This window comes from Gymnoscopelus microlampas, assembly GCF_963454915.1.
Source record: "Gymnoscopelus microlampas genome assembly, chromosome: 20".
Lineage (NCBI taxonomy): Eukaryota > Metazoa > Chordata > Actinopteri > Myctophiformes > Myctophidae > Gymnoscopelus > Gymnoscopelus microlampas.
The window spans coordinates 46,592,851-46,612,170 of NC_139957.1; the positions used below are offsets into that span (position 1 = coordinate 46,592,851).

At 42.7% G+C, this 19,320-nt stretch overlaps 3 protein-coding genes across 3 annotated transcripts in view; 2 read left to right on the plus strand and 1 right to left on the minus strand.

The window, feature by feature from the left end:
* Positions 1-7,984: 7,984 nt before the first annotated feature.
* LOC311036170 (kelch domain-containing protein 3-like) lies at positions 7,985-9,019 on the plus strand (the record flags this gene model as incomplete). Its single annotated transcript, XM_084044697.1, has 1 exon — positions 7,985-9,019. One exon carries the CDS (start codon positions 7,985-7,987, stop codon positions 9,017-9,019), a length of 1,035 nt encoding a protein of 344 aa, XP_083900823.1.
* Positions 9,020-10,897: 1,878 nt separating this feature from the next.
* LOC311036171 (kelch domain-containing protein 3-like) lies at positions 10,898-16,710 on the plus strand (the record flags this gene model as incomplete). Its single annotated transcript, XM_084044698.1, has 4 exons — positions 10,898-11,895; positions 16,383-16,447; positions 16,547-16,570; positions 16,670-16,710. 4 exons carry the CDS (start codon positions 10,898-10,900, stop codon positions 16,708-16,710), a joined length of 1,128 nt encoding a protein of 375 aa, XP_083900824.1.
* The window catches only part of LOC311036172 (calpain-1 catalytic subunit-like), a 42,858-nt gene continuing 38,238 nt past the window's right edge, over positions 14,701-19,320 (minus strand). The window contains exons 22-23 of the mRNA XM_084044699.1: positions 18,699-18,751; positions 14,701-16,919 (exon numbers count right to left, since the gene is read on the minus strand). Coding sequence (XP_083900825.1) covers positions 16,893-16,919; positions 18,699-18,751 — 80 coding nt within the window. The 3' untranslated portion in view covers positions 14,701-16,892. The remainder of the gene's footprint in view (positions 16,920-18,698; positions 18,752-19,320) is intronic.

A 19,320-nucleotide genomic window follows, 5' to 3' on the forward strand; every position in this document is an offset into this window, starting at 1 on the left:
TTACAACTACCAGCCTGGTAACCACAGTTTACTGCCTCAAATTACACGACAGTACCAAAAGTAAAAGTACTCATTATGCAGAATGTGCCATTACCCAGTTTTCAAATGTATAAAAATCATTTGAAAATAGCTGATCTACAAGCTCACAATGCGTCGTATCGCGACATATTGTGAGCTTGTAGATCGGCTATTTTCAAATGGCCGAAATGTATATGGGGCTGAAGTGATTAATGTATGTTTTGTAATAATAATAAAAATCCAAGTTTTTAGTAAAAAACTGCACGGCTAAGCCAGAACTGCGAAAAGCGGCCATGCCTGGTTACCTGACAACGGTATTGTACGGCTTCTCTGATCAGTGAAACACGTGTCATGTTTTGCCCATATATGGAGATCCTCAAAACCCCAATGTCCAAATATGGACACCTGCATTACAAGTGATGTCACAGATACTAAAGTATAAATTGGCTGTCGACAAGATTCTCACTGCGTTATTCATTGGCAGACACTATATACTGTAATATTCCCACCTACAGTAGTCAAAATGGCAAATGCCCAGATGAATAGAATCTACACACAGATGGTGACCATACAGAGAAAGGCGATAGTCCTGTGTTTTCAAGGTAGTCGTAGCGATCTTGCTCAAGATTATCAGCTCGCAATGAACAATGCTGGTGGAGAAAGTCAGGATTACATGGTAAAGTTGAGAACCGGTCTGCCTGAGGACGATGGAAGCTGCAGACTTATTATGTACCATTTCTGCTATCGGCTCGAGGACAACGTGCTGAGGGACAAGGTACTTGTCATGTGCATCATACCAGATGCAACAAAAGAAAAGGTACAGTTCCTGAAATGTGTTGCCGACATCCAAGCGAGGGCAGACTACAAGCTTCCCATTTTCCAAAGTCTGAAACAACTGAAAAACGCCACCATGAAGGAACTAGCTGAGCTTCTGGACTCTACATGCAAGATAGGAACAATAGTCTCCCTGGATGGAGTCATTGTTTAAACGTTGTGCCTAAACAAACAAGACCAGGAGACCTGGTTCTGCCAGACCCAATGCTGCGGAAAACACGCCCATAGGCTAAGCTTTGCAGGACGCGCTGTGATTGGCTAGCCAATCACAGCACATGTCTGGGGAGGAAAAGAGGGACAGACCGACCGACAAAGCCTCCTGTAGGCCGACACCCTGGGTCTGGCAAAGGAAATACAAAATAAGAAAAATAAAATGAAAAGATTTCCAGGATGTTTTTTCAAAAAAATAAATTAAGAAATCAGAGTATTAATACCATGGCATTAAGGAGGCTTGGTTCCACCCAGAAGAAAACTGCCCCACTTATGTCAGCCACAGGCCGCAGGCGAGAGTCACAGTAATAATAATAATAATAATAACTTGGATTTATATAGCGCCTTTCAGAAACCCAAGGACGCTTTACAGTACACACAATAAACACATTAATTGCCAAAAGCTTGAATAAATAAGTGTCTCTTCAGTGCGGACTTGAAGGAGTCCAGTGTTTGCATCTGGCGGATCTCCATTGGGAGAGAGTTCCAGAGGTCAGGGGCTGCCATGCTGAAAGCTCTATCGCCAAGGGTCCGCTTGTTGCTACGAGGGGTGGTGAGAAGCCCCAAGTCGGAAGACCTCAGGTCCCGCTCTGGGATGTAATCGTCCAGGAGGTCCGAGAGGTACCCTGGGGCTAGGGCATGGCGGGCTTTATAGGTGAGGAGGAGTATATAGTTTGTAATTGATGCGGAACTTGACCGGAAGCCAGTGGAGGTGTTTGAGGGTGGGGGTGATGTGCTGCCAGCGTTTGGTGCGGGTGAGCACTCTGGCAGCTGAGTTTTGCACATACTGCAATCTGTCCAGGGTTTTATTGGGGAGCCCGAACAGGACACCATTACAGTAATCCAGGCGGGAGGAGATGAAAGAGTGGATGAGGGTCTCAGCAGTAGAGTCTGAGAGTGACGGCCGGAGTCTGGAAATGTTTTTGAGGTGGAAGAAGGCGGATTTGGTGACGGATTTGATGTGGGATTGATAGGAGAGGGTAGAGTCCAAGATAACACCCAGGTTGCGAACCTCAGGGGATGGAGAGATGGAGCCGTCATCCACATGGAGGAGGAAGTCGCCAATCCTCTGAAGCTGTGCCTTGGGACCCATTACCATGAGCTCTGTTTTTTTGCTGTTGAGTTTGAGTAGGTTGGTGGTCATCCAGGTCTTTATTTCATGGAGGCAGTTGACGATGGATTGTGGAGGTAGCAGAGTGGTTGGTGTGGTGCTGAGATACAACTGGGTGTCGTCAGCATAGCAGTGGAAATGTAGACCATGGTGGCGGATGATCTGACCGAGCGGGAGCATGTAAATGGTGAAAAGGATGGGACCAAGTACAGAACCCTGTGGCACACCATGGTTAACTGGGACTGGGTGGGAGTTGGATCCGTTTATGGAGACAAACTGTTGCCTGTTGGTGAGATATGAGTGGAACCAGGAGAGAACGGATCCGGTGAGTCTGAGGTGGGTGGAGAGGCGGTCTAGGAGGATGGAGTGGGAGATGGTGTCGAAGGCTGCAGAGAGATCCAGAAGAACCAGGATACTGATGTGGCCTAGATCAGCTGCCCTGAGGAGATCATTCGTGATCTTGATCAAGGCGGTCTCTGTGCTATGGTGGGCTCTGTAGCCAGACTGAAGAGGTTCGAAAAGTTCATGGTTGGACATGTGCTGATGGAGCTGTGCAGCTACTGCTCTTTCCAGGGTCTTGCTGAGTGGGGATTTAGGTCTAGAAGGTCCATATTTTACATGGTGTTTGCAGTGAGACAAATACAGGAGAAGTGCAGAGAGAAGGGAAATCTCTCTACCTGGCCTTCATCGATCTCACAAAGACCCGGTGAGCAGAGAAGGTCTATTCCAGGTACTTGAGAGAATCGGCTGTCCTCCAACACTCCTGAGCATTGTGAGGTCCTTCTATGACAACATGAAGGGGACTGTCATACATGATCAATCCACCTCAGAGGCATTTGACATCCGCAGCGGAGTAAAGCAAGGCTGTGTACTCGCCCCCACCCTATGGTGGCACTTTCTTTGCTGTACTCCTCAAGCAGGCTTTTGGCCGGTCTACTGAAGTCTACTTCCACTTTGGCGAATACTCTGCATCTCTTGGGAAGACAAGGTGCCTAACAGGGATGTCCTGGCCTGTGAACGTGTACGCACTCCTTAAACAGAGACGACTTCGCTGGCAATGCGTCACGTTGCGGGACCCTCTACACATAATTTAGTTTTTTTTTCTTTTTTTTTTCTAAATTTCTTAAATTATTAATTCATTATGTATGTTTGTCTTTGGACGGTCAGACAGTGTAGAATTCAGAATATATTCCCAAAAAGAAAGCTCGCCAGCCGGCTTGAACCTCACTTTTTTTTTCCCAATTTTTTTTTTTTTCCATTATTCTTTTTTTCCCACATCTCTAGTAACGCCCGACCTTCAAACTCGGTGTATGCTTATACGATGGGAATACGTTGATAGCATCAGGGATCTCCATATATGTATGTTCATATTATGAACATAAAAGGAACAGGATAGATATATACGATACGATAATACTTTATTGTCAGTTCACACTGAAATTTGTCTTGCGACCCAGCAGCCATGTATGCAACAATAAACAGTACACACATTTGACATGACACAAGAAAAACAAAACACAATACAAAATACATACATAAATAATCTCCATATATGAACATAAAAGGGACAAGGACTGATATATATCTCCATATATGAACATAAAAGGACAAGGACATATATATATATCTCCATATATGGACATAAAAGGACAAGGACAGACATATATCTACATATATGGACATAAAAGGGACAAGGACAGATATATATCTCCATATATGGACATCAAAGGACAAGGACAGACATATATCTCCATATATGGACATATAAGGACAAGGACAGACAGATATCTCCATATATGGACATAAAAGGGACAAGGACAGATATATATCTCCATATATGGACATCAAAGGACAAGGACAGACATATATCTCCATATATGGACATATAAGGACAAGGACAGACAGATATCTCCATATATGGACATAAAAGGGACAAGGACAGATAAATATCTCCATATATGGACATAAAAGGGACAAGGACAGATATATATCTCCATATATGGACATAAAAGGGACAAGGACAGATATATATCTCCATATATGGACATCAAAGGACAAGGACAGACATATATCTCCATATATGGACATATAAGGACAAGGACAGACAGATATCTCCATATATGGACATATAAGGACAAGGACAGACATATATCTACATATATGGACATAAAAGGGACAAGGACAGATATATATCTCCATATATGGACATCAAAGGACAAGGACAGACATATATCTCCATATATGGACATAAAAGGGACAAGGACAGATATATATCTCCATATATGGACATCAAAGACAAGGACAGACATATATCTCCATATATGGACATATAAGGACAAGGACAGACAGATATCTCCATATATGGACATAAAAGGGACAAGGACAGATATATATCTCCATATATGGACATAAAAGGGACAAGGACAGATATATATCTCCATATATGGACATAAAAGGGACAAGGACAGATATATATCTCCATATATGGACATATAAGGACAAGGACAGATATATATCTCCATATATGGACATAAAAGGGACAAGGACAGATATATATATCTCCATATATGGACATATAAGGACAAGGACAGACAGATATCTCCATATATGGACATATAAGGACAAGGACAGACAGATATCTCCATATGGACATAAATGGCACACACACAAGTGTGTGCTCTCATGGTGAAGCTTGATCAATGGTTCACTAGCCTCGATCTCCAGGCTCTTATTGTTTAGTTTTGCTAAAAAAATAAAAGCCTGGACCAGCGCTTCGGTGTACCCGATATAGGAAGTGTTTCAAAATCTGTCCTATTGACACCAGTTGTCTTGTTGCTTGTTGTCTGTCTTGTGTCTTGTGTGATGTGAAATTGTCCTTTATGTAATGTACAGTCAGTGAAGACGAATTTCCCCACGGGGACCAATAAATCTAATCTAATCTATCTTTCATTTCCCCAACCAACCAGAGTGCAGTGGGCGTCGCTCGTAATGTTGTGTTGACGGACGGGGGCTGACGGACAGATCGGTGAACCAATGGGATCACACGGATTCTCTTACCGAGGTCAGAAAACAGGAGCGCTGGTGCAGCCTAGTGGTTCACAAACTATTGGTTGGAACCATAGAGTAAACAAAAAAAAGTAAACAAAAACATTTAAAATGCGATCATTGATCATCCCCAACATGTTCTAAAAGGAGTAGGAAGACGCAAAGCTTATTTACTCCTACCCCCGTCTTATTTAACATTCATAATCCATATAAACAATTACAAATTTAACATTATATATCATATAAATCATATGATATCTGTATACCTATACTCCCATACTCTATCTATATATATCTTATCTCTGTAATACAAAGATACAGAGTCTGTATCATATATATATCTACTGTACTACACATAGCTATAACCCATATCTACCTATACCCACTTGCTGTGAATTAATTTGGCGTCACCTAGACAGTACAGTACACTCCTAATCTGATCTCTACATTTAAAATAATAATAATAAGGGTAATAATAATAAGGGTAATAATAATAATAATAATAATAATAATAATAATAATAATAGTAATAATAATAATAACTAGAAAAAGTGCTCCTCGGAGCACAACTCTCCGCTGTTGGGAATGTTGGGAATGTTCTATCTGTATAAGTGTCCTATCCGTCCTGTCTGTATAAGTGTCCTATCCCTCCAGTCTGTATAAGTGTCCTATCCGTCCTGTCTGTGTAAGTGTCCTATCTGTCCTGTCTGTGTAAGTGTCCTATTCAATTGTTACAGTATCCGCCATTTCTCAACAATTTCGTGATTGTTCCTGTCTTACCTCACTCTTACCAGACTTGTGTTGGGAATGTTGGGAATGTTCTAATTCTTATGTTCTAACTGTCCTATCCATCCTGTCTGTATAAGTGTCCGATCCGTCCTGTCTGTATAAGTGTCCTATCCGTCTTGTCTGTATAAGTGTCCTATCCGTCCTGTCTATGTAAGTGTCCTATCCCTCCTGTCTGTGTAAGTGTCCTATCCCTCCTGTCTGTATAAGTGTCCTATCCGTCCTGTCTGTATACTGTAAGTGTCCTATCCGTCCTGTCTGTATACTGTAAGTGTCCTATCCGTCCTGTCTATGTAAGTGTCATATCCCTCCTGTCTATGTAAGTGCCCTATCCGTCCTGTCTGTGTAAGTGTTCTATCCGTCCTGTCTGTATAAGTGTCCTATCCGTCCTGTCTGTATAAGTGTCCTATCCGTCCTGTCTGTATAAGTGTCCTATCCGTCCTGTCTGTGTACTGTAAGTGTCCTATCCGTCTGTATAAGTGTCATATCCCTCCTGTCTATATAAGTGTCCTATCTGTCCTATCTGCCAATTATGTATCAGCCATGCAGCCATTTCGTGATGGTTCCTGTCTTACCTCAGTGTCTTTGCCACTGTCAAAGTGACGCCATGTATTTATACAGTATTTCACCGTATTGTCACGTGTCACGTGAGGCTTGACCAATCGGTGTGTCATATTTAGAAAGTGAAAACAATACTCTCCTGCGGAGAGTAATAACTAGAGGGAGATGTACCCTCTAACAAATTAAATAATGGTTTGATCGTTATTTACAAAATCATGCTGTTTGGTGTGCATGGGTAGGTGTGGGAAAATGCATGTCAAACAGCTCCATGAGCAGGGGTGCACATAACTTTTTAGGTCTGGTACGCAGAAGAGCACCTGGACATGTGACTTGGTGCGCATGGCGCCCGTCCCGTTTTGTCAACGGGGGGGGGGGGGTTCAGCCCGGACAGTTTTGTCAACGGGGGGGGGGGGGGGGGGGAGTCAGCACGGTGCCCACAAGACAGTTTTGTCAACGGGGGGGGGGGGGGCGGGGGGGGAGAAAAAAAGGACGCTCTGCTTCTAAATTCCGCCGACTTTTCGCCGTTTTTTTTCTCTCACGCTGTTATATAAAGCCCCCAAGGTTGGTGCCCTGTGCTGCTGCGCTGATTTTATCCGCCAGATTGGGACGTTCACGGCATATTTTGCACCATTACGGTGCGTTCATCATCGGTGACGAGTGCCTCTAACAGCCTCTGCTGGCTGCGTGCACGCAGCGAGGCAATGCGAGGCGATGCGAGGCGCGGCGACGCGAGTCATATCTCTACCCCTGTGCCTAATGGCTGTACATGCGGCCGACGGGTGCTTTAGAGTGATTGTGTGAGTGTGGCTTCAGGAAGTAAATTCCTAGCCTCGATCTCCAGGCTTTCATTTTTTAGTTTTGCTAAAAAATAAAAGCTTGGAAATTCCTGTCCCAGCTGTTGGTGCGCAAAAGCGCCTCGCGTCGCCTGATGTGGTGCGCATTTTTTATTTTGGGTGCGCATGCGCACCTGCGCACCAGTTATGTGCACCCCTGTCCATGAGATATACAGCGTCCAATATACAACATGTGGAGAACATGAGGAGGAATGTGGCCGCCAGTCCGACCTGCTACATTCCTCTGCGGCCACATTCCTCTGGACTTGCATCTGATCCTTGCCTTCTCGCTCGGAGGCGGGACTAAGGCGCGAGTGGAGGACGCACATGTGGAAGTTGGAGTGTTGGAATTTGGCTACATATACACTCATAAAAACAAACAACCTCAGGGTCGTAACATTAGAAAGATCAACAAGCATCGACTTCACTGATTGGCTAACGAAACCCATCAGGCTTTGTGGATTGGCCAAGCTTTTTGTGACGTTTGTCCTGTATCATATAGTGTTTGTGAATGGACTCCACACCTTTATAGGACAAGACTTTGTGGAATTCTTTGTAAACGTATCGTTGCTCGTCGGCGTATGAAATGTTGCGCATCACAGCGCGTCTCACAGGAGGTCCACGCACCGACTATGCCGCTTCCGTGGCGGTGGGGAGCGAGGTGTACGCCTTTGGAGATCTCTGTTTCCGGGAGATCTCCAGGGATCAGATAGAGGTGCATGTTTTCAACACAGTCTCTTTGCGCTGGAGGAAGTTGCCTCTTGTGACAACTGAACGAGGAGAGCGCCCCCCTGAGGTTCCCTCTGTGTGCTTCTGCCACACAGCTGTGCTAATAGAAGGTATCGTCTACATCTGGGGAGGGGCTAATAAGAGAATGAATGAGTACTACGACGTGCTTTATGCGTTTGATGTGGACGCCCACAGCTGGTTCAGGCCCGAGGTATCAGGGTCTCTTCCATCTGAGAGGATGTGTCACTCAGCCTGTGTCTTGGAGAAGGTCATGTATGTCTTTGGAGGAGTTAATTGGTCTGGTCACTTGTTCGATGAGCACAGTCTCTCCAAAGACATCTTCCAGTTGGACACCACCACAATGGTCTGGTCTTCAATTAAACTCAGAGGCACTCCGCCACCTCCGTCAATACTTCACTCTGCCACCATCATCGGGACAAAGATGTTTGTATTTGGCGGTATAGGGGGTCAAAGCCTCTGCAACGACCTCAGTGTTTTTGACATTGAGACCAACTGCTGGACGAGGATTCCTTCTGCAGACATCCGTCCAAGCCTCGAGGCTATTCCCTCAGCCTTTGCCCACAATGGAGAGCTGTACTTGCTTAACACCAATGATCTGTGGAAATGCAATCCAGAGATCTCCTCCTGGAAGAAGGTTGAGCCAAAGGGGAAGACACTGTGTTGGATGGATGGGATGTGCTGTTGCACGGTGGGAGATCGTATCGTCCTCTTTGGAGGATTTGACAGACCCAGCATCCTGTATATCCTGGACTTAAGTCCTAGTTTGAAGACGTTATGCAAGCTAGCAGTTATTCAGTTCAGCCTGGAGCAGTCAGGACTCCCACATGATATCAGGTGGGAACTGGCAAACATGACAACTGACAGCAACTGATAAGAGCTCCAGGCTATGGTCAAGCCTTACACCCCCCCTGCCCGACCACTTCGGTCTGCCGCCTCGGGGCGACTGGTTGCCTCGACGCTCAGTGGTCCTTCTGGCCGATCTACACGGTCACGGCTTTCACAGTGGTGGAATGAACTCCCCACTGACGCTAGGACAGCAGAGACACTGATGTCAGGACAGCAGAGTCACTGATGTTAGGACAGCAGAGTCACTGCCCATCTTTCGCCCCAGGCTGAAAACCCACCTCTTCAGGAAACACTACCCTGACCCTTCCTCTTAGCCTTGCCTACTTGTTGTCAATTATTTGTTCGAGCTCTTGTTTTATTGGATCTTGTTTAGTTGATACACTTATTTGTTTGTTGAAGAAAGCATATATGCTGAGCGGGCCTGAACTCGGGTCTGAGGGGGAGACAGAGGTTAACCACATTTGTGCCGGGCATCGGATAATGTTTATGCTGGGTTTATGTAGAATGCTGGAGGATTGGATTTGTTTTCTCCATCAAAGTTAACGTTTTTATTTGGTTTTGTGAGCAGTGTTACACAACGGTATTCAATCATAAATGGTACAGTACTAGTGATCTTGTGAATACGCAAAGGTGTCTGGTTTGAATGTAACGCTTTTAAATGAATCTTTACAACTTTGTTTCCCAACATACAGGAGGGTTCCTGTGGTAAAGACAGAGACTGACATTCCCACTTATACATGTTCAGCCTCACATGTTCAATTATGATTTGTTTTTCCTGTTTACATATGTATTATTTTCTGATTGTCATACACATTCTCATGGTTCTACACATTACCATGGTTTTATGTTGCACTATATTCATCAGGACCTTTTCTTACCGATATCACCATTACCTTAGTTACAACCTCATGGTCAGCACCAGTGGTGGAAAAAGTACTCAAATGTGTTACTTAAGTAAAAGTATCAATACTGCAATATAGAAGTACTCTGTTACAAGTAAAAGTCCGGAATTCAAAATGTACTTGAGTAAAAGTAAAAACGTATTGGTATCTAAATGTACTTAAAGTACCAAAAATAAAAGTAACATATCTACAAGCTCACAATGTGTTGCAGTGCGACGCGTTGCTTGTAGATCTGCTATTTTCAAATAGCCTATGTATAAAATAGGGCTAAAGTGGTTAATGTATGTTTTATAATGTAATCATTTATATCTGCAAAGTAACTAGTAACTAAAGTTTTCAAATTATTTTAGTGGAGTAAAAGTACAATATTTGCCTCTGAGATGTAGTGGAGCTATAGAGGTATAGACAATTTGAAATACTCCAGTAACGTACCTCAGAATTGTACTTAATACAGTACTTGAGTAAATGCACTTAGTTACTTTACACCGCCGTTAAAGAGTGATTAAACCCCTTTGTGTGAATTGTTGTAATTGACAGCCTGGAACCTGCTGTTTGGACGCCATCTAGTGGCCATCAGCAGACACTACATGAGGATATCATGGATGTGTTAAAGTCAATCATTTCATTTTAAACACTAGATCAGGGGTCTTCAACAGGGGGTCCGGGACCCCTAGGGGCTCCTCAGAGTTACTACACTAGATCAGGGGTCTTCAACAGGGGGTCCGGGACCCCTACGGACTCCTCAGAGTTACTACAGGGGGTCCGCCAAATCTTTGTGCGATCAGAATGTACATGTCTTTGTTTAGTTTAATAGCAGATCTACATGCTTGATTGCGTGAGCACTGATTGGCTAACGAAACCCATCAGGCTTTGTGGATTGGCCAAGCTTTTTGTGACGTTTGTCCTGTATCATATAGTGTTTGTGAATGGACTCCACACCTTTATAGGACAAGACTTTGTGGAATTCTTTGTAAACGTATTGTTGCTCGTCGGCGTATGAAATGTTGCGCATCACAGCGCGTCTCACAGGAGGTCCACGCACCGACTATGCCTCTTCCGTGGCGGTGGGGAGCGAGGTGTACGCCTTTGGAGATCTCTGTTTCCGGGAGATCTCCAGGGACCAGATAGAGGTGCATGTTTTCAACACAGTCTCTTTGCGCTGGAGGAAGTTGCCTCTTGTGACAACTGAACGAGGAGAGCGCCCCCCTGAGGTTCCCTCTGTGTGCTTCTGCCACACAGCTGTGCTAATAGAAGGTATCGTCTACATCTGGGGAGGGGCTAATAAGGGAATGAATGAGTACTACGACGTGCTTTATGCGTTTGATGTGGACGCCCACAGCTGGTTCAGGCCCGAGGTATCAGGGTCTCTTCCATCTGAGAGGATGTGTCACTCAGCCTGTGTCTTGGAGAAGGTCATGTATGTCTTTGGAGGAGTTAATTGGTCTGGTCACTTGTTCGATGAGCACAGTCTCTCCAAAGACATCTTCCAGTTGGACACCACCACAATGGTCTGGTCTTCAATTAAACTCAGAGGCACTCCGCCACCTCCGTCAATACTTCACTCTGCCACCATCATCGGGACAAAGATGTTTGTATTTGGCGGTATAGGGGGTGAAAGCCTCTGCAACGACCTCAGTGTTTTTGACATTGAGACCAACTGCTGGACGAGGATTCCTTCTGCAGACATCCGTCCAAGCCTCGAGGCTATTCCCTCAGCCTTTGCCCACAATGGAGAGCTGTACTTGCTTAACACCAATGATCTGTGGAAATGCAATCCAGAGATCTCCTCCTGGAAGAAGGTTGAGCCAAAGGGGAAGACACTGTGTTGGATGGATGGGATGTGCTGTTGCACGGTGGGAGATCGTATCATCCTCTTTGGAGGATTTAACAGACCCAGCATCCTGTATATCCTGGACTTAAGTCCTAGTTTGAAGACGTTATGCAAGCTAGCAGTTATTCAGTTCAGCCTGGAGCAGTCAGGACTCCCACATGATATCAGGTGGGAACTGGCAAACATGACAACTGACAGCAACTGAGCTCCAGGCTATGGTCAAGCCTTACACCCCCCCTGCCCGACCACTTCGGTCTGCCACCTCGGGGCGACTGGTTGCCTCGTCGCTCAGTGGTCCTTCTGGCCGATCTACACGGTCACGGCTTTCACAGTGGTGGAATGAACTCCCCACTGACGCTAGGACAGCAGAGACACTGATGTCAGGACAGCAGAGTCACTGATGTTAGGACAGCAGAGTCACTGCCCATCTTTCGCCCCAGGCTGAAAACCCACCTCTTCAGGAAACACTACCCTGACCCTTCCTCTTAGCCTTGCCTACTTGTTGTCAATTATTTGTTCGAGCTCTTGTTTTATTGGATCTTGTTTAGTTGATACACTTATTTGTTTGTTGAAGAAAGCATATATGCTGAGCGGGCCTGAACTCGGGTCTGAGGGGGAGACAGAGGTTAACCAGTGTGGCAGCGGTGGCCTAGTGGTTAGAGGGGCGGCCTTGATACCGGAAGGTCCCTAGTTCGATTCCCCAATTCGTCACATCGATCATGAATCACCGCTGAATAGCCCTTGAGCAAGGCTTCCATGCAGGGTCCGGCTGGAAACAAGTTTCGTACTTAGTCCGACACCCTGGGTAAACAACAAACTTTGCTTTGCTTTACCACATTTGTGCCGGGCATCGGATAATGTTTATGCTGGGTTTATGTAGAATGTAAAATGCTGGAGGATTGGATTTGTTTTCTCCATCAAATTAACGTTTTTATTTGGTTTTATGAGCAGTGTTACACAACGGTATTCAATCATAAATGGTACAGTACTAGTGATCTTGTGAATACGCAAAGGTGTCTGGTTTGAATATAGCGCTTTTAAATGAATCTTTACAACTTTGTTTCCCAACATACAGGAGGGTTCCTGTGGTAAAGACAGAGACTGACATTCCCACTTATACTTATGTTCAGCCTCACATGTTCAATTATGATTTGTTTTTCCTGTTTACATATTTATTATTTTCTGATTGTCATACACATTCTCATGGTTCTACACATTACCATGGTTTTATGTTGCACTATATCCATCAGGACCTTTTCTTACCGATATCACCTTTACCTTAGTTACAACCTCATGGTCAGCACCAGTGGTGGAAAAAGTACTCAAATGTGTTACTTAAGTAAAAGTATCAATACTGCAATATAGAAGTACTCTGTTACAAGTAAAAGTCCGGAATTCAAAATGTACTTGAGTAAAAGTAAAAACGTATTGGTATCTAAATGTACTTAAAGTACCAAAAATAAAAGTAACATATCTACAAGCTCACAATGTGTTGCAGTGCGACGCGTTGCTTGTAGATCTGCTATTTTCAAATACCCTATGTATGAAATAGGGCTAAAGTGGTTAATGTATGTTTTATAATGTAATCATTTATATCTGCAAAGTAACTAGTAACTAAAGTTTTCAAATTATTGTAGTGGAGTAAAAGTACAATATTTTCCTCTGAGATGTAGTGGAGCTATTGGTATAGACAATTTGAAATACTCCAGTAAAGTACCTCAGAATTGTACTTAAGTACAGTACTTGAGTAAATGCACTTAGTTACTTTACACCACCGTTAAAGAGTGATTAAACCCCTTTGTGTGAATTGTTGTAATTGACAGCTTGGAACCTGCTGTTTGGACGCCATCTAGTGGCCATCAGCAGACACTACATGAGGATATCATGGATGTGTTAAAGTCAATCATTTCATTTTAAACACTAGATCAGGGGTCTTCAACAGGGGGTCCGGGACCCCTAGGGGCTCCTCAGAGTTACTACAGGGGGTCCGCCAAATCTTTGTGCGATCAGAATGTATACATTTCTTTGTTTAGTTTAATAGCAGATCTACAATCTCACAATGCTCGCGCTGCGACACATTGTGAGATTGTAGATCTGCTATTTTCAAATGGCTGAAATATATATAGGGCTGAAGTGCTCAGTATGTTTTGTAATAATAATCACATTCTACAAAGTAACTAAAGTTTTCAAATAATTGTAGTGAAGTAAAAGTACAATATTTGCCTCTGAGATTCTCTGGAATAGAAGTAAAAGTACTGAAAATCGGAAGCATTCCAGTAAAGTAAAACAAATACCTCAAAATTGGACTTAAGTACAGTACTTGAGTTAAATGTACTTAGTTACTTTACACCAGTGATGTAAACGAGCAGAGATAGAAGGTTTTGGTCATGTGACCAGATAAAATTGCACATTTTCACAGCCCACATGCTCAGAAAACATTTAAACACTGCAGCCACATTTTTGAATATTTGTGAAACATTTTAACAACACACGTCTTGTGTGTGTGTGGGGGGGGGGGGGGGGACCCTGGCACAACATATATTCAGGTGGGGGTCCGTCTGCAAAGTAACTAGTAACTAAATATTAAATATGTCAAATACTTCTAGTGGAGTAAAAATGATAATATTTGCTTCTGAGAGTTAGCCTGGCTCCAGCCCGTGAATCGCTAGCCACGTCCATTAAAAAAATATGCTCAGCCTCGGTTGAAAATCTGATCGACGAATCGGGATCGGGATAATCCAGTATGAACCAATCGCCAAAAAGTCTTTGAAAAAAAAAACTTTGGCCACGCCCCCATCTCAGCAATCGGCTGCATTGAGTGGGCTTTCAGACTGAATAATGGAGTGAAACCAAATGAAAATTCAGGCTGAGTGTCAGGCTATAGTGGAGTAGAAGTATGAAGTATTGAAAAAATGGTTACTTTGTAATCATTTTCTTTATACGAATAAGAGGCCAAAGTAAAATCCAAAGCAATGTGTTTAAAGGCGCTATTTATTTGTGTTTAAGGTTCTACAGAGTAATAAGTACAAGTAAAAAAAAAAACAGAAAAGTTCTGTCCACCCAAAAATAAAACACAAATTCAGTAACTGCATATAATGAATGTAAAACTATTATTGAAGCTATGCTTTAAGAATAATACATTGTATAGTCTGAAGAAACATACATTCATACATGTAATGTAGAAATATGCACATGGAAAAGATGCAGTAAAACATGCCGTGTTAAAGGTGTTGTAAGTGTTAACATAAGAGTTGAATAGATTATAGTGTGATAGTAGTCATTGCTATAGAGTGTTTGTTCAGTAATTAAATACAGTGAGTTCTCTTTCTCTCCAGCTCTTTAATAAACAGAAAAAAACATATCTAAAACAAATACAGAGCTATTAAACTTTTTCTTTTTTTAAACATTTTGTTTTAACCAAAAGTTATCACCCACCTTCCAATGTATCCATTTTTAACTCTGAGAGTGTACAAGTGGAACCAAATGGACCCTTACAGGTCTGTAACTCTGAGAGTGTACAAATGGAACCAAATGGACCCTTGCGGGTCCCTGTGTACACTCTCAGAGTTAAATTAACACTGAGGTTTTTTTTTTTTTTACAGTGTGGAAGGTTTCATAGAGAAGAGACTTTTTTTTACAGTAGAAGTTTTTGACTATTATCAAATCTTCTAGCTAAGGTCATGCCAATCATTGTTAATGTTTTTTTGGGGGGAATACAATGTTATTTTGTCCAATCTGTATGGTAGAGTATGTTAATACAATAGAGCACTGAAGTCTGACACCACTGCCACTAGAGGGCTTGTAGATCTGCTATTTTTGAAAAATCGTGAACATTTGTGCAAATCTTTGAATATAATTATATTTTTAAATCGAACATTTGTAACTCAAATCTTTGCTTCTGGTGGGGGTCCCTGGAACAACATATTTTGAGATGGGGGTCCGCGGCCAAATACATATCATTTTGGGTGGACGTTGACATGAAGAAGTTTGAGGACCACTGCTCTATAGAACTCATATCATGGTTGTGTTTGGCCTCCAGGCTGCTCTTCTATCGAGACATTTAGCCCCTGTTTCTGGTTTGACAAGACCTTTGACACGATCCTGTAGGATCTACTACTGATTTGACACAAATATTGACCTCTGTATAATAAATAGGTCAAAGTTCTATTTCTCCCCTGAGCAAGCAGACAGGCTCTATTATGCTCAGAGGTTTACAAGAAAAAAGAAAAAAAAAGATGATCTAAACTCACCATGCTATGTTTTGTGAGCTTGTAGATCGGCTATTTTCTATAATAGACAAAGTATAACATAGGGCTTAATTGCTTAATGTATATTTAATAATCTAAGTTCAAATAACTGTAATGGAGTAAAAAAAAAAGCACAATATATGCCTATGAGATGTAGTGGAGTAGAAGTATAAAGTATTGACAAATGGCTGTACTCAATACATGTGTTATGAAGCAGAATGTGTCCTGTGTTATATTGTTCTATGTGTTATGAAGCATATTGTGTCCCGTGTTATATTGTTCTAGGTGTTATGAAGCAGATTGTGTCCTGTGTTATATTGTTCTAGGTGTTATGAAGCAGATTGTGTCCTGTGTTATATTGTTCTAGGTGTTATGACGCAAAATGTGTCCTGTGTTATATTGTTCTAGGTGTTATGAAGCAGAATGTGTCCTGTGTTATATTGTTCTAGGTGTTATGGAGCAGAATGTGTCCTGTGTTATATTGTTCTAGGTGTTATGGAGCAGAATGTGTCCTGTGTTATATTGTTCTATGTGTTATGAAGCATATTGTGTCCCGTGTTATATTGTTCTAGGTGTTATGAAGCAGATTGTGTCCTGTGTTATATTGTTCTAGGTGTTATGAAGCAGATTGTGTCCTGTGTTATATTGTTCTAGGTGTTATGACGCAAAATGTGTCCTGTGTTATATTGTTCTAGGTGTTATGAAGCAGAATGTGTCCTGTGTTATATTGTTCTAGGTGTTATGGAGCAGAATGTGTCCTGTGTTATATTGTTCTAGGTGTTATGGAGCAGAATGTGTCCTGTGTTATATTGTTCTAGGTGTTATGGAGCAGAATGTGTCCTGTGTTATATTGTTCTAGGTGTTATGGAGCAGAATGTGTCCCGTGCTGCGGCCGCTCTCCTTCGGTCATCCTCAGCTTTATGTGTACATTGAAATATACATCCACTGGAAAAGATAAGAGAAAATACATGGTTGATGAACACACTATTAGGGTGCGGTCAGAGCTCCAGACTCACTTTGTTCACCCCCGTCCCAGAACCGTCCCAAAAAGAATGTAATCCGTCCCCATTATACATATATTGTTAAATAAATTAATGTATTATTATCATCATCATCATCATTGCTGTTGAAATGGCTGATTGCCAAAGCCAGGGCTGCTTGCTGGTGTCAGAGGGGGGTGTGGGTATCATATACGGTAAAGGACCATGCGCGATTGTTGGAGGAATTACGGTACAAACCTGGTTGTACTTCGTCCTACGACGGTGTCACGGGGTGAACTTAGCCGTTCTTCAAGCCCACAACGCGATGCATCTTCAGGGCTTTGAGGGCTATGCTCACCGCACAACACAGTGGACTTGTACGGACGAAGTATAACCACGCTTTTTTCTCTCTGGCTTGTTGACATGCGTCGTTTTAGTTCAGATGGAACTGTAGCCGAGAGATGGAGTTGTTTATTTGAGACGACACATTTTTTGTCGTCTCAACATTTTGTCTCAACTTTTATCACAATCCAAATCATATCCATAACGTTACTTAACTTACTGTTTATGTAGCGCAGCAATATTTCCCATGGAAAGGAGACTGGGACGGTAAGATTTATCTCTCAGTCACAGCTTGTAGATCGGCTCTTTTCGACTAGTTGTTGTTGGATATAGTTCCTACTTCCCAGATTGACAGTATGTCTGTTCTCCATCTCTTTCCGCTGTGTAAGTTAACCTCTTCAAATAGCGCATGTTTGCAACTAAGTTCTACCTGAAAAGGATGATCAGCCTGTCGTAACTTTAAAGCATTCTGTAATCATATTTAGTGTCTGCTGCTGCCAGTTTACGCACCCTTTGCTCAGTGACATTGATATGCCCAGTTGGCTCAAAAAGTTCCAAATACATATTTTTACGTCTCCGGGACGTCGGGACTCCCTTAGTCTCGAGCCCTGGGTCACACACAACTTTAATTCTGCCTATGAATGCTTTTCAATGGGAAAAGCAAAATCTACATTTACTTTACTTACTTGGTACTTTTTAAAGTTTAAAATGTGGAGATGAAGATATGTGTGTATGTTGTGATAGAGATATGTACTGTATGTGTATGTTGTGATAGAGATATGTACTGTATGTGTATGTTGTGATAGAGATATGTACTGTATGTGTATGTTGTGATGTTGTGTATGTTGTGTTAGATATACATACTGTCAGTGGCGTGCACAGACATTTTGAGGGGCAGGTGCTCAAGTAAATTATCCTTTTTTTTGTTGACTTGGTCTGCTCTTTTTTCCCTCTACACCTATACCTCTTTGCCAAAAATAGCCGATCTACAAGCCCACAACGCCTCGCAGCGCGAGGCGTTGTGGGATTGTAGATCTGCTATTTTTTGGCTAAAGTTCTCCTCAGAAAAGGGATGCTAGGTTTCGAGTGGTTATGGTAAAGAGAAAAATCATATCACACAAAGATTTGGCAGACCCCCTGTAGTAACTCTGAGGACCCCCTAGGGGTCCCAGGACCCCCTGTTGAAGACCCCTGCTGTAAACTGAAAAAAAAAAAAAAAAAAAAAAAAAAAAGTATTTTTCTTTCTTTTTTTCAAAAGGGCCCTTCTGGTCAAGAGGGCAAAGGGCAGGTGCTCTAGCGCCACCTAGACTCTATCTGTGCACGTCCCTGCATACTGTATGTGCATGTTAGGATAGAGATATGTAGGCCTACTGTATGTGTATGTTATGAACAGTGTGTTTACCTCAGACTCTCTCAGAGCCATGTTCTGTCCGTCAGAGAGCTGTTTGAAGATTTCTGTTGAGGAAACAGAGACACCCGTTACATGACCGCACCTCATCAAATGGAAATACTCAAGTAAAAGTACCACCAAAAGCACGGTATTTAATATACTTAGTTACTTTCCAAAACAGAGTTCAGGCTCTCTCCTCCCTGCTGAACTCATACCCTGATCCACCAGCAGAGGTCACAAGAACCCTACAAGCTGCCAACATGCTTGTGGGTCATACATGGGCAACTGGTGGCGGGGAGGGGGGGGGGGGGGGGGGGGGGGGGGGGCTACATGCGGCCCCCACCTTCACTTAATGCGGCCCGCAGGTTAATATCAGAATACTGATATATTATATTATTGATTTCACCCTTCTCAAATCCAAACATGCAAACATTAGTAGCTTAATGACTAGCATTAAAATGATATTGTCTTTTTTTTATGTCCAATTTGTATTTAAGTTCATAAAGTTAACATAAGTAAAACTAAATGCATTTGAAATGAAATACAAAATGTTACATGTTCAGGATTACAGTTCAAAAATACCCCCCAACAAAAATAAATAAATCATGTTGCCAACATGATCTACAGCAGTGGT